Source organism: Populus euphratica, unplaced genomic scaffold, assembly GCF_000495115.2.
Source record: "Populus euphratica unplaced genomic scaffold, PopEup_1.0 scaffold31.1, whole genome shotgun sequence".
Lineage (NCBI taxonomy): Eukaryota > Viridiplantae > Streptophyta > Magnoliopsida > Malpighiales > Salicaceae > Populus > Populus euphratica.
In genome coordinates this window covers 2,049,918-2,065,252 of record NW_011499850.1, presented here as the reverse complement: position 1 = coordinate 2,065,252, position 15,335 = coordinate 2,049,918, and the positions used below count along the sequence as shown (strand labels likewise).

At 31.2% G+C, this 15,335-nt stretch overlaps 1 protein-coding gene across 1 annotated transcript; it reads left to right on the top strand.

Annotated features, from left to right (window-relative positions):
* Positions 1–740: 740 nt before the first annotated feature.
* On the top strand, positions 741–4,661 carry LOC105121071 (translocase of chloroplast 90, chloroplastic-like). Its single transcript, XM_011019565.1, has 3 exons — positions 741–1,019; positions 1,106–1,237; positions 2,034–4,661. Exons 2-3 carry the CDS (start codon positions 1,111–1,113, stop codon positions 4,286–4,288), a joined length of 2,382 nt encoding a protein of 793 aa, XP_011017867.1. The 5' UTR covers positions 741–1,019; positions 1,106–1,110; the 3' UTR covers positions 4,289–4,661.
* The last annotated feature ends 10,674 nt before the right edge of the window (positions 4,662–15,335 follow it).

Below are 15,335 nucleotides of genomic sequence, written 5' to 3'. Positions count from 1 at the left end.
TTTGATTTTTAATAATCTAAAACGCTTTGAAAATTCTATCCTTGAAAAACAAACCCTATTTTTTAATATTTTTCAAAATAAGTTAATTGGAAGGTAATATATCAAGCAAAAATGGTTATATGAGATATCATTATATACTTACATAAAAAAATTATATTTATTGGTGGTTATTGTGTAAATCTCATGAATAAAAAAGAACATAGCAAACAAAACTAATAATTTTCCTATTTTTATATCATTGAAAGAATATATCAAATATATCAAATAATTTCTTTAATTTTTTCAGAAATTAAAAAAACAAAACAATTTAGAAAAATAAAATCATACCTGACTTAATATTTTATTTTATATCACAATATAAAATAATTTTGTTTAATAAAATTTATAGTTATTAAACTCTATTAATATTCTATGTTAAAACTCCTTGATTTAAAACCTGACTAGGTTTAAGATTTCATTTAAAAAAGAAACATTCATCTCTATATTTAATTTACTTGTAATTTTGTTGATTTTATTAAACCTAATAAATTTAATTTCAATAATTATTTGAACGAAAAAATAATTAACTTGTGTTAACATAATTACTCAATAACCTAATAATCCAATTTTTTTAATCAAACCTCAAAATCGAATATCACGATTATCACAAAAATACGCCAACGTTTTTCTCACATTTCGAATAATAATTTCTTGTTTTCTTTTCTTTTTTTTCTTAATTTACAAAATCACAAACAAGAAAAATCAAGTCCTTGTTTGTGTCTGTGTCGTATGTATCATCAATCCCTGTCTTATCTATAATCTCCCTCCCTATCTCAGCCTCTCAATTCTCCTTCCCACCTTCTCGTCATCAACAAATCCAAGAAAAACACTCCTTAACTAACTTATTCCAATTGGGTTTTTGATTCAGACCTATAATTTCAAAACCCAGTTGTCTGATTTTTACTGGGCTCTCTTTTCCCTTTCCTTTCAGTCTTGTATTGGGGTTCAAGAACTATCATTTATCACTTTGGTTGATTTGGGTAAATCTCCAAGTTATTTCAGATCATTTAGTTTTCTTGTTTAATAGTTGAAATTGTGAAGATGGCATCCTTTTGAGTTCTTGCAGGTAGAATGAAGGGTGTTAGAGATTGGGTTTTTGGTCAGCTATTATCTAAGTCTTTGGCTTCAACTAGACCTTTGTCAGGCAGTGGCAGTTTCTTAAGCGAGGAGCCTGTTAATGAAGATTCTGATGACCCAGGTGCTTATTGTTGCTCCTTAGCTACTCTTGCTATGGAATTTGTTGTTTTACTGGTCACAGTTTTGTCTGTGTTTATATTATGGGTTTCAGTCGACATTCAGTTCGATAATTACTTTTCTTATAAGGATCCTTGGCTTAATGGAGAAATGGTTTTTTCAATCAGTAAACTATGAGTGTTCTTTTTGAAATGAGAGGATTGCTTTGTGATATTAGATATTATTGTTAATTATTTTAGGGAATCCGGTGATATGAATTTCCTTGCGGAAATGAGAATTGCCCGAGGTGTTAGTTTGGCCCCGTCTCTTGTTTTAGGGTTCGAGGAGGGAGTTGTTTATAGCTCTACTAATCAAAGCAACTAACTTTTGGTTCTTGGGTTCAGATTCTATGGTTTTGAATGATATTTGGCTTGGTTTGGGTATCTGCATAAAAGGATCGTGAGTTCGCTGCCATTGCAGTAGTTGATTCAGTGTTGGTGTTAAATCATCTGGAGCATCTGGTTTTAGTTACTGTAGTAATTTAGTGCTAAGTAATAAGCTTTCTTGCTCCATACCAGTTTGAAAACATTTGTGTGGATTTTTACTTGTTTGTGCTTCTGAGCATGGCATCTTCTAACTGAAGTAGGGACAATAATTTTCATATCATATATTTTGTATGTTGACAAGGCAAAAGAAATTGTTTTAATGTTGTGATCTGAGATTCCATCTAGTTTGAAATTGTTTTATGTTTACCATCGGACTTTAACTTTTATGTTTATTTTTCTTTCTGCAAGAGTTTATTTGTTTGTCATTATTTGTAGCTCACATGGCCCGGTCAGAGTCTTCATCACCAACTTCTGACACTTCATGCTCTTCTAGCTGCAATCAAGAAACCGGGTCTCCTCAATCCATGCAGCAAATGGCTGAAGATTCTTGCCAATCTATTCATGGGGTTGAGGTAAAGAAAGCTGATCCATTGACCAAGATTGAGGATCTCCAAATCAACTTCTTCCGCCTTCTTCTAAGGTTTGGGCAGTCACATGACAATCTTCTGGTGGCAAAGGTTTTACATAGATTGCAGCTAGCAGCTTCAATACGAGCAGAGGAAATGAATTTAATAAGAGTTAAAGTTGATAGAGCTAGAGCTGTAGCAGCAGAACAAGAGGCATCTGGAATACCTGAATTGAACTCCTCTCTTAGAATACTCGTGTTGGGTAAAACAGGTGTTGGAAAGAGTGCAACTATAAATTCTGTATTTGATCAAACAAAGGCACTGACTGATGCATTTCGACCAGCCACTATTCACATCAAAGAGGTTGTGGGGTCTATCAATGGGGTCAAAGTAACATTTATTGACACCCCTGGTTTTTTACCTTCATCCACAAGTAATTTGAGAAGAAACAGGAAGATTATGCTTTCTGTTAGGAGATTCATTAGGAAATCACCACCAGACATTGTTCTATTCTTTGAACGCCTGGACCTCATCAACATGGGTTACTGTGACTTCCCCCTTCTGAAGCTTATGACTGACGTCTTTGGCAATGCCTTTTGGTTCAATACCATGCTTGTCATGACTCACGGTTCTGCATCTCCTGAAGGACCTAGTGGATTTCCTATTACCTATGAATCATATGTGACCCAATGTGCAGATTTGATGCAACATTATATAAATCAAGCAGTATCCGACTCAAGACTTGAAAACCCGGTAGTTTTAGTGGAGAACGATCCACACTGTAAAAAGAACTTCGTGGGGGAAAGTGTTCTTCCCAATGGACAAGTTTGGAAATCTCATTTCTTATTATTATGCATATGCACCAAAGTTCTTGGCGATGCTAATACCCTCTTGGATTTTGAAGGTAGCATTGAATTGGGGCCATTGATTACCCCCCGGGTGCCTTCTCTGCCCCATCTTCTCTCGTCTCTTCTAAAGCATCGCTCTACAACAGACTCAAGTGGAGTAGAACAGGATGCTGATGAGATTTTACTTTCAGATGCAGAGGAGGAAGATGACTACAATCAACTACCTCCAATCCGAATCCTGACAAAATCACAGTTTGAAAAGTTGACTAAATCCCAGAAAAAAGACTACCTTGATGAGCTGGATTACCGGGAAACACTATATTTGAAAAAACAATTAAAAGAAGAGTCTCAGAGGCGGAGGGAGAGGAGGCTTTCCATAGAGGAAGATTCTGGAGTGGGGGATAATTCTGATCACCAGCAAGCCTCTCCTGAGGCTGTTTTGTTACCTGATATGGCAGTCCCTCCAAGTTTTGACTCAGATTGCACCATACACAAGTATCGCTGCCTAGTCACAAGTGACCAGTGGCTTGTGAGACCTGTTCTTGATCCTCACGGATGGGACCACGATGTGGGCTTTGATGGTGTAAACTTGGAGACAGCTATAGAAATAAGAAGGAATGTATATGCCTCAATCACAGGACAGATAAGCAAAGACAAGCAGGATTTCAGTGTTCATTCTGAGTGCTCTGCAGCTTATGTAGATCCCAGGGGCCAAACTTATTCTGCAGCCCTTGATGTTCAGACTTCGTCTGGCAAAGGTATGATCTGTACAGTTCATAGCAACACAAAGCTGAGGAATCTGAAGCAAAATGTTACTGAATGTGGAGTTTCCTTGACATCCTATGATAACAAGTACTATGTTGGTGCCAAGCTTGAAGATACCATCTTGGTTGGGAAGCAACTCAAAGTTGTAGTGAATGCTGGCCAAATGAGGGGCCCTGAACAAGTGGCATATGGTGGGAGTTTCGAGGCCACGTTAAAAGGGGGAGACTACCCTGTGAGGGATGATAGAATCAGTCTGTCAATGTCAGCTCTCTCCTTTAAGAATGAGATGGTGTTGGGTGGAGGTTTTCAGTCTGAGTTTAGACCAATCCGAGGCATGAGAATGGCTGGTTATGCCAATCTGAATAGCCAGAACATGGGGCAAGTTAATATAAAGATTAGCAGCTCATTGCACATTGAAATTGCTCTCGTTGCTGTTTTCTCAATTTTCAAGGCCATTTTGCGTAAGAAAGTGACTGAAAACAAAAGCAGGGAAATATTGAAGATGGGATGAGTCTCTGTTGTCCACTTCATACCTTGATTTTCTTTGTTCGGCTATGGAACCATTGCCAAAAGGCTGTTTATTTACTTAACTAGGATGCAAATCGTCCTTCCACATGAAGTAGAGTGAAGAGCTAAGTTTTGCAGAGGCTGTTCATTTTTTTTTTTCTGCCCCACAATTTTTTGATGAGTCTTTCAATGCGGCTAGATAGTGATATATTGTTTCCATGTTACTTGAATATACAACTGGTCCTCCAGCCGGGGGCTGAGAGCTTTGTAAGTAGTAAATTGTTTGTTATATTTGTACAGGAAATAGAAAATTATGTACCCTTTGATCCAGGGAATCCGCTTAGAACAGGTAAACAAAATCCCTTTTGATGGTCCTACTTTCTGAGAGTGTCTTGGAATTGTTGTTATTGAACTATGTTTAGTGTTAACCTAATCATGTTGCCCAATTAAAATTAAAATGCAACGATTGCACAGTTGACTGCCTAAACTCCTCTCCCAGAAAGAAATGCAAATTTCAACAATGATATAAAACTTGGTCCTCCAGAAACTGACCACGCCCTTTGAAGTTGTTCCGTGTGTCAATATTTATCCTTGACAAAGAGAGACGGACACAAGTATCTTCTTTAGTTGTGTCCAATCTGTAGTTGGTGAGGGGATCCATGTCAATTTTCCCTGTCCACCAATCCAAACGTTACGAAGTATTGAACTGCAATAGTCTCTGTTGGATTCATGCCACCTTTGGCTGCCAGTTAGGCTGCATGTCAAGGTGGTTTCCCCTTGCGTTCTTTCCTTAGGCTCACAGTTCTGACTACCTAAATGTCAAGGTGGTTTCCCTTGCGTTCTTTCCTTGGGCTTACAGTTCTGACTTCCTAAACTGTCATCGTGATGACTAGCATTCGGGGGTCCTTAAAAACCGTAAGTACAAAGCATATCTATCAGCAGTCAGCAAACCAGCTAAGAAGATGGGCAGAAGCTCTTAAAAATAGCCAGGGATCATTCTGCAACTCGTTGAGATTATCTAACACCCTTAAATGAATAATTTCAGACAAGCTTACGAACCCCACCAACCATGAATACTGGAAAAGATTGTCCTTTGCTTTTGCAAATTCGTAGAGAATGTGGTGGCTAGTGGCTACCATCAAATAGAGCAGACAGTAGATACTAACAACAATCATAGATCCTGTGATTACTTTGTAACCATGATGACCATGAGTTCTATAAGATGGTAGTGGACAGTTCTCTGCTTTTATGCATCCAAGGAAAGGTGGTCTAGTCCGAACTCCAAATGCTAACGACTGCAGCTTTTGGGCATAGTCTGGCCAAGATACGAAGATGATATTCATGGGGTCTGGCACTTTAGTGTATGCCTTTATAGGTTGGATTTTGCAACTATCAACGTCTGTAGTTGACAATATAAGCATCAAAGAATCTAGCTCAGCATGTAAACAGATGTTCAACTTTCTGAACTCCATCAGTTGTTTAGCCTGTTAATTTATCAGTAAATTCCTGTTTTATTGGGAAGAAAAGAATAACACGACTAAAATTACCTGCTGTATTATATTTTTTTATTTTAAAATGATAGAAATTTATTTCAAACTTATTTTTTAAAAATATTTATTTTATATTTTTATCTTATCTTTTCATTAAAATACGTTTCTGCTCCTTTTGTCCTCGCTGTTACCGCACGAAATAGTCAGTTCTATCAATGTCTCGGTGTGTTGACCATGAAAGCACACAAATTAGAATCTTCAAGCCCAACAGCATATGCCACGGAAGGATGCCACCTCCAAATCTTGAGCTTCCAAAGCATAAAAGCTTAAGGTTAAAGTATACATTCATCCGCATGATTTCCCAAACAGTAGAAAAAGAAGGTCCTTGTTCCAAAATCCCCACAGATTCCTGACATCTTTACAGTATCATTTATCAAAAAAGTAAATTAACACACACAAATGGAAAGAGAAAATAGGAAAATATTTGAAACAAATACTAGTTTGATCAATGAAATTTCTTCACCATCAGAAATGGGGAGACGAAAAAGGCGATTTGACTCCCAATTCATGAAATCCAACATTCCAATTTATTCAACAATTTCTTTACACCATTGATGAATACATAGATGGACACGAGGTATGATTACAAACAAAATAATTTCTAACAAATCACCAAACCATGTCAAAATTAATTACCTTTCCAATTTCTTGCGAGTCCAAATTTGATTATTACACAATTTCAAGGTGAAGAACCCCAAAGAACTTCAGCTATAACAGTAGCGGCCTCAGCATCAGAAACACAAGCTTCCCTTACTCTCTTCAATATCTCTTGCTTAAATGCCCTCTTCTCTCTTTGCCTTAACCCCTCTCCCACCTCTAACTGAACTGCAAATCTTGCCACACAACTTGCAAATGGATGACTCTCTGAAAACTTCTTCTCTCCTTTACCTCTCTCTTTCTCATCATCAAACATTCCCATATCAATCAAATCCTCACCAAGTTCTGATCTTTGCAACTCCACTAGCTTCTTTATCAACCCTTCTCTAAGCATGGCTTCAATGGCCTCTTTTCGGCCGAAATAGCCAATTTCAAGAATGCAATCCATTGCTACAACTCTCCAATGCAAGTCTTTGTAGTCCAAGAAACTAATGATCTTTGGGATTTCACCATTAGACTCGATCTCGTCAACGAGTGGTGATTTTATTGACTTGATTAATGAACAGAGTACTTTGATCGATTCCCAAGAAGCCATTGAGACAAGAGCATGAATCAAAGGACCCATTAACACTTGACCAGCAAAAACATCCTTGTTAAATCTAATCAAAGCTGAAATAACAAAAGCACACTGTTCTCTTACCTTTTTTGAGCAATTGGTATCGCATAAAACTCTTTCAAGTAAACAAAAAATCTTTGATCTAAGCACCAAGTCTTGTAACTCACGGTTAAACCCTTGTGAAACTCGGTCCTCAAACTGACTCAACAAACTCACCAAATCATCTTCCTCAGTTTGCAACGGCTTGTTCAAACCTTTTATCAAACTCTCTATACTTTCACGATCAATCCAAGCTTGAATCTCCGACTCGATGGACCCAGCAACTCGGGAGATAGACTGAATCAACACTCTGCGAGTCAAAAAACTTCTAAGGCCATGATCACAACATTTCTGTAGAGTGTCAACAAGGGATTTGAGCTTAGTAAGGTGTTGAGAGAGAGCAGAAAGATATGGGTCTTTTGAGAGAATTGTATCTGACTCAGTCTCGAGCTCTAACAAAGCTTTAATGGCAGGTGAGCTGGACTCGGTCAAGTTGGTGCTCGGGAGTGTTTGTAACTCATGGGAAGCTTGTTTAAGAGCTTCTAGGACTTTAAGGACTCGTGTAATCTCTTCTTTTGATGACGGGTCTTCCATCATTTCAGTGCTAGTTTTATTTCCAAGGAGAAAGACTGAATCTATTTAGTATAATTTGAGACAGAGAGAGAGACGTGAATGATTTGTGTGTTAAGAGTTTTGAGTTTTTGAGAAAAAGAGCTTCAACGAACAGTCATAGGCTTCTCAGAAGTTTAGGTATGCATGCAGGTTACCCTTCTGTTTTATATATATATAAAATTATCTCTGCCATTTTATAATTTAGTTATTTTTATATTTATTCTTTATATTTGAAAAATTATATTTTATATTATAGACTCAACTATAGTGTAATTTAAGATATAAATTGTTAAGTGGCAACAAAGATTATAATATAAATTATAATTTTTTAAAGTATGAAAGATAAACGTGTGTGTGTGTGTGTGTGTGTATAGAATTATTCAAGTTAGTATTTCCTTGAGAAGGATTGATTGTTGGTTGAGAAAGAGAGACCCATAAAAAAGCTGAGATGATAATTTTATTTGATGTCATTCAATCTGTTTGAATCAAGTTTTTGTATGATTTAAATTAATCGTGCAAGGGTTCGCATATTTTCATCATCTGAAACTGTTATTTTATAAATATAAATATATTTTTATACTTCAATCTCATATATGGGTTTTAATGTAGTGCTTTCAGGGTTCATGATAGAGATTTTACTTGTTTAGTTTAATTTTATTTTTAAATAAATTTATTTAACAAAAAAAAAAAACTGGATCAGATTAATTAGGTGCCTTGTCATGCAAAGAATATATGTTCTCATTTCATAATTTTGCCCTCCTTAGGTTATAAACAATTCGATAACGTTTAATAATTTGAGTTTTGTAGTGATTCATGTGATTTTTCTACTGTAAATATTGAGAGATTTTAACTCATTTAATGAAATATATATATCTTATATTTAATACATTGTGCGTGCATGCATGCTTAAAAATGTAGCAACTAATTAAAAATGATTATTTTTTATTTTTTAAAATTTACTTTTAACAGTAATGCATAAAAAATAATCTAAAAGTAACTTTTTTATTTTTTAAATATTTTTACACTGCAAAAACAATTAGATTTATCATTCGCATTTGGTTATCATTATTATTATCAAATCGCTTATGATGCATTCTATTTTGGCCAATTAAATAAGATTTTTACATGCAATAATGCATTTATAATCATGTTTTTTTGTTATATAACACCTAAAAAAGCTGAACAAAAACTATTTCATTCATTCTCACCCTTTATACTTTTTCATAGCCGACTCCTCCAGTTTTTTTAACAATTTTTTGATTAAGTGAAAGTGATCCTTATCCATTAAGAACAATATCATATTTTCTCATTCCTTCAACAAGAAATACAGCATTAAGTGTGTATATATATATATAACATGGAAAAATAATGTATAAAGTATACACGATCCTCTTATTTTACAAATAAACTGTTCTTGCTATAGCATGAACGATAAAAATAATCAATCCTATTTTACAGCGAGTAATGAACTTCTCAAAAATAAAAAATAAAAATTATCATGGAGCAAATGACAAGCCTCGATAGCCGTCCAATCTTAATTGATTAGACTTGATTGCCACTAATTAACAAATTTGATCCCGAACTAAGACAGCTGACACCAAATTGAAGAAGATTTGAGAGCATACAAACGGCAAGTAGTACGCAGCATGCCATTTTTTTTTTTTTTATTTAGAATTGGATCTTAAAAATATATTTAATTTTTAAAAAATATCAAATTAATATTATTTAATGTTTTCTAATTGTTTTAATGCATTTAATATATTTTTATAATAAATAAAAAAAACATTTTAAAAAAAACTTTCACAGCACTGCCAAGCACATGTCATCAGAAACCATGATGGTGTCGAGGTTCAAGAACTGTTTTGTTTTTTGCTATTTTCTCTTTTTTAAATCTAATGGGTCCAAATTAATTATTGGCTTTCGATTACAAATTGAATTCTCTGTCTTCCATTGCCTTTATCTAATTAATGTATTTTATTTTATTTTATTTTATTTTTTATTATGTGGGGTTTCAGTTTTGAGCACGGGTTATCATTTGTCTGGTGTCCTCCATGGATTGAAAAAAAAAAAAAACCCTCAAAAACCCCTTACACAATAAATTTATCTTGGGTATTGTGTGTACTTTTTAGCCTTGTTTTCTGCTTCAAATACAGCAAGATATGGCAGAGGAATGCATGCTGCCAATTTTGAAACATATTTTTAGATCCGGGGATTAACCCGGGGAAAAAAATCAGGTTATTGGGCTAACTTATGTGTTAATAGATTATCCATAATCAATTCTAGTTAACTATTTTTATTAAAACAATATTTTTTTATTTTATTTTTTAAAGTATTACCTAGTCAATTATTTATTAAAATTGATATTTTTCAAATCAACATGTTGATTTAAGTTTAATGATTATGTTTTAAAATGACACTCCTTAGATTCAAAATGAATAAGATATATATTTCGTAAGGATATACTACATTGATTTAAGAGTTTTGTAAAAAACTAACACTCTAATTAAGTTATACGACTATATTAAAATGGACGAGATAGTATTAACTAGATTCATTACCTTAGATATTGTTAGTTATTGTGGTAATTTATGTTTTTTATTTAACCATGAAGAAAAAATTATTTAGCTAGTCAAATAACTTATGTATTTTTTTATTCAGCTCAATGTATAATTGCATTTTAAGCTTTGATTTTATAAAAATTAAAATAACTTATTTTTTATTAACGAAGACTTAATTTTCATTTATTTTTCATGTAAAGATATGTATTATATTAATTTTAACTAAATACATATTTTTTAACCTATTTTTTTAAATTATGACTAAAAATATTTTAAAATTTTTAATTTTTTTAATCACAACAAAAAAAAAAATATAATACTGGCATGCACTTAATTGGTGTTTGCTTTTGCACTTCAATTATTCTTTTGAAAAAACAATAATTTTTTTTGTTTTAAATTATTTTTTTCAGTGTTATTAAAATGAATTTTGAAAAATAAACAAATATTTTAAAGCATTTCTAAACCAAAAATAATTTAATAAATAATCTTAACTATAATCTAAATACGTTCTTATTAAATTAAGAATCTATAGTGCAGTAGAAATTGCTTATGAAAGTGTTTTATATTTATAAAAATATTTAAAAATATTTTTTTATTTTTAAAAATTTAATTTCTACATCATCCTATTAAGAAAATTTAAAAAATTAATTTAAAATAAAAAATAAAAATAAATTTAAAAACATGAAAATAGAGCCTAAGGCAAAGCTGGAAATACAAAAGTTTTCACTGTTTCCATAGAAGTGACGAGAATTCTTTGTATGGCCAAAACTGAATGTTTTGAAGGATTTGGTTTTGATTTGACGTGTAAAGCATCTTATCTCCCCAAATTTAGTGAAGACAGATTTTGTTAAAATAATATTATTTTATTTAAAAAACTAAAAAATAATTTTGATGTTGTCCAGTTATATTTATCTTAATCACGTAGATTAATATAAACTTAATTAAATTATTTAAGTTTTACCGAGTTAATATTTTATCTAATTCAATTAAAAACTTGATTTAAATTAAATTTTAAATTTAAATATTTAAAATTAACTTGATTTTGATTAAGTTTGATGATTATGTTTTAAAAGGTTTCTCTTTAGATTCAATTTATATATATGGTAAGAATATACCTAGTAGATTTTAGAGTTTTGTGAAAAATTGACACTCCGGATAAGGTTAAGGTGAACGGCTTAATTAAAACGGATGGAAGATTCATCACCTTATTCCACTACGGCAAGGTTGGATATACAATATGTAAGGTTTCAAATTTTTCATATCACTAATATTAGTGATGAGAATTCGTTGCATTGCCATGACAATATAATTGTCTATTTGTAAAATAATTAAATTATCTTTCAGAATAAAATTTCTTTAACAATATTCAAGAGCTTTTCCATATTTTAATCATAATATATTTAGTTATAATCAAGTTAATTAAAAAAAATTAATTTAATTTATATAAATTTAAAATAGTATTTAAAAAATAAATTTGAATTACATGTACCGGCATATAAAATACATCTACACTCTTCAAGTTGCATATGCAGCGTCTTATGATGGCCAAGCATAAACTTTTGCAATTATGTTTAAGATGTTGTTTAGTAATGTGGTTGTGAATGAGGTCATCCATAACCACACATACCAATATTTGTTTTTTTTAAAAAAAGGATTTTGCATGGTAGGACTCACCAACTTTGTGGTCATACTGCAAGTTTTGAAGAAGCAGCATTTTGGTGCTTGTCATGAGAATTTCTAATGAATAATGGAGCCATGTTTCACTATTGCATAGTTTATGTGAATAGCTTTTTTTTATAAAAAAAATTAGTACAGTTAATTAATTTCACTCACACTGTTCATATGAACGTGTACAATAAATTATTTTTTTATTTTTTTAAATAGTTTAAGGTGAATTAAATTTACTCGTACTATAATCTCAATTTCATTCCTAATAATATTTTATTTAATTTTGTAGTTTTTTGTCGAATGAATTTTATACGTAATATAATTGTGAATAATTTAACAGAACAATAATTTTTTTTATAAAGTATGATTTATTTCATGATGTAATAGCAATAGTTAAATCTATAATATTTAAATTAAAAACCATAAAATTAATATATATTTTTTAAAATTATTTTATAACCTCCATTTCAAAAACATTCTTAACCAAACACATTAAACTACTTTTTATTCAACCTCGATTTCAATCATAGTTTTAACCAAACATATATTTTTCTAATCCAACTTTAACTAAAAATATATTTTATAAAATAATTTTTTTTCAAATCACAACCACAATAACTATTATAATAGCAAATACACTTTCAACAACCTTTTAATTCATGAGCAACACATGTGGCTACTGGACCATCATTTTGTTGCCAACAAACTTTTATTTTATTTTATATTTTCTCTCTTCCCTTGGTTTATAGATTTGATCTTTTAAATTTTTAAAACAAACTTTTAATTTATTTTTTCTTTAAATTTGGTGATTGTTATGTTGTTTTATTTTGAAATAATTTATAAAAATATTTTTTTTTAATTTCATACTCTTTTGATTTTTTTATCTGTTAGACTCATTTTTTTTTTATTTTTTTATTGAATTTATTTTTTAATTTTATCCATTATTATTTTATTTTATTTTTATATTAAATATAGTTTTTATTTTTTTATTGTTATTTTTTTGGTTGCATATCATTTTTTACTTAAACTTTGTTTTTTTAATTTTATCACCAAGCAATTATTTGATTGGAATTTTGTTAATCATGAACTTTGACTTCATTATTTTCTAAATTTATTGTGAAGTAATCTTGATCTCAAAACTCATGAACTCATAGATTTAAAAGATTAGTCTAAATTAATTTAAGTATTTTTAAGTTAATTTTTATAATTTCATTATTTAATATTGAATTTATTAAAAATAAATTTATATTATTATTTTTTTATTTTTATGAAATTATTCCTATTTTATATACTAAGTTACGATCTGATAAGGTAACCTAGAGGCTAATTTTTTTATTCATTTTATTTACTATTATTATATTATATTATACTATTAAATTAGTCAAGTTAATTACATAACATAAATGTGAAGTTTTATCGTTGTTTTAAAAACATCTTCCTAGCATCTTTTTGTTATATTAAAAATAATTAATCTGTCCTGCCTCGTATCACTGTCACCAACCTGGTCTTATCTAGTCTCCAAACTGAAAAAAAAGACAGATTTTGACTGGTAGGAACTCTGTCTTATACGAGGGCAGCAGGGGAAGCTGCGCTGCCAGGTTAAGAATAGCCGGAAAATAGGCTTGCCACGATTGATCAGGGCTACGAATGATCATCATCAAGTGCTTGCAGCCCAAGATTACTCGTCTAACGCGTAAAAGAGAGAATTTGTCAAGTTTAATAATGTCATTTTCCGATGCAAAGTCAAGCACCAGCCACTTAGCCTTCTGAGTGGAGGCTGGGTTGTCAAAGGGCATGTGTAGTAGTATTGTAAATTTTCAAAGTTTTTTTTTTTAAATTTATTAAAATAATATTTTTGATATTATAATATTAAAACAACATTAAAATATTAAAAAATAATTTAAAAGAAAAAATACTTAAAATATATAATTGAGCTGGAATGCTAAACAAAACCTAAATTAAAAAGGATGGCTTCCTCTAGTATTTTACTGGCATGTTATATTTTTTATTAAACATACATCACAATTACAAAATAAAATTATTTCATTATTGCGTGAGATTTTTGTATATTATGTATTTAAAATCGTGATTGCTTAAGATCATGTTATAGTTTATGTTTGATATTATAATAGTTATAGATTTTTAAAAAATATTATAGTTTATGTTTGATATTATAATAGTTTTGTGATTGCGGTAAAAAAACACTTTTAGTTATAGATTTTTAAAAAATGTTTTAAAAATATGTTTAGTTTAAACTACAATAAATTAATTTTTATATATAAAATAAAAAAAGTCTTTATAAATAGAAAACATGTTATTTTAGTTTTCATAAAACAAATACTTGAAACACAATTTTTTAAAGAGCTTAGTTCAAAACGCAAAAAATTATTTAGCTAACCAAATAAATTTTTTTTATATGATTGAATAAAAAATAAAAATTACCACAATATTAATCAAACTCACTGTGAAGCTGAGTTTAGCTTCTTTTTTTTTAATCTCCATCAATTTTTCAACAATTTTGCAAAACAAGATTTGATTTTATTAATTTTAGAAAACTGAAACAACAAGCATCTACAATTACACGTCCACACAAATGCAATCTAAACAAGCCCTTCAGGCAATCAAGTGGGGTCTGACAGGTCCATGAGCACCAAGCCTCTATGTTGGGCCAAGCCCAATTTTTCAACGGGTTTGTGTTTCTGGGTTTTTCTTTTAATTTCTTGTTATGGGTTTAAATTAATGTTGTAATTTTTTATAGCACTCTAAACAATTTTCTTTTCAAATATTATATGCCCAATGTGGAAATATATTAAATGACTCATTACTCCTTTTTTATACCATTCTGGGGCAATTCTTGTTTGTCTCTTGGGAAAATAAGAATCTCAGAACAGAATCAAATCCATCATGCTCAACTTTCCATATCAATCTGAAATCGATGCAGTGTAGAGGAAAAACAGCCCGCAATGCGCAACCACAAAAGTTCTGGGAACCATTATATTATTTATATCTTCACAGAAACAGATTTTGCAACCACCAATTTGATTAAACAATTACTCTATGCCACTCCCGTATAAGTTTTTGGCAATAAATATTAAAATCAGCAAGAGCGATGTGGCAATTTGATTAAACAATTACTCTATGCCACAAGATTGTACCATCCCATATTTGGGCATCACGAGACAGCCTCAAAAGGTTGGAAAGGCCCTCATTTTCAACCACAGTAGTTTTTTACATGAGGTGCCGCCGGAGCCCAATAATATATATTCAGGCTACAACAACTGGCACCATTCATATCTCCGTTCTTGTAATATAATCATCAGGCCTTGTCACTACCACAAGGGAAAACATTAACATTAGATAATCAGGGAATTCACCCACAAAAAAAAAAACTGTTCGAGGGAAAATTCTCCC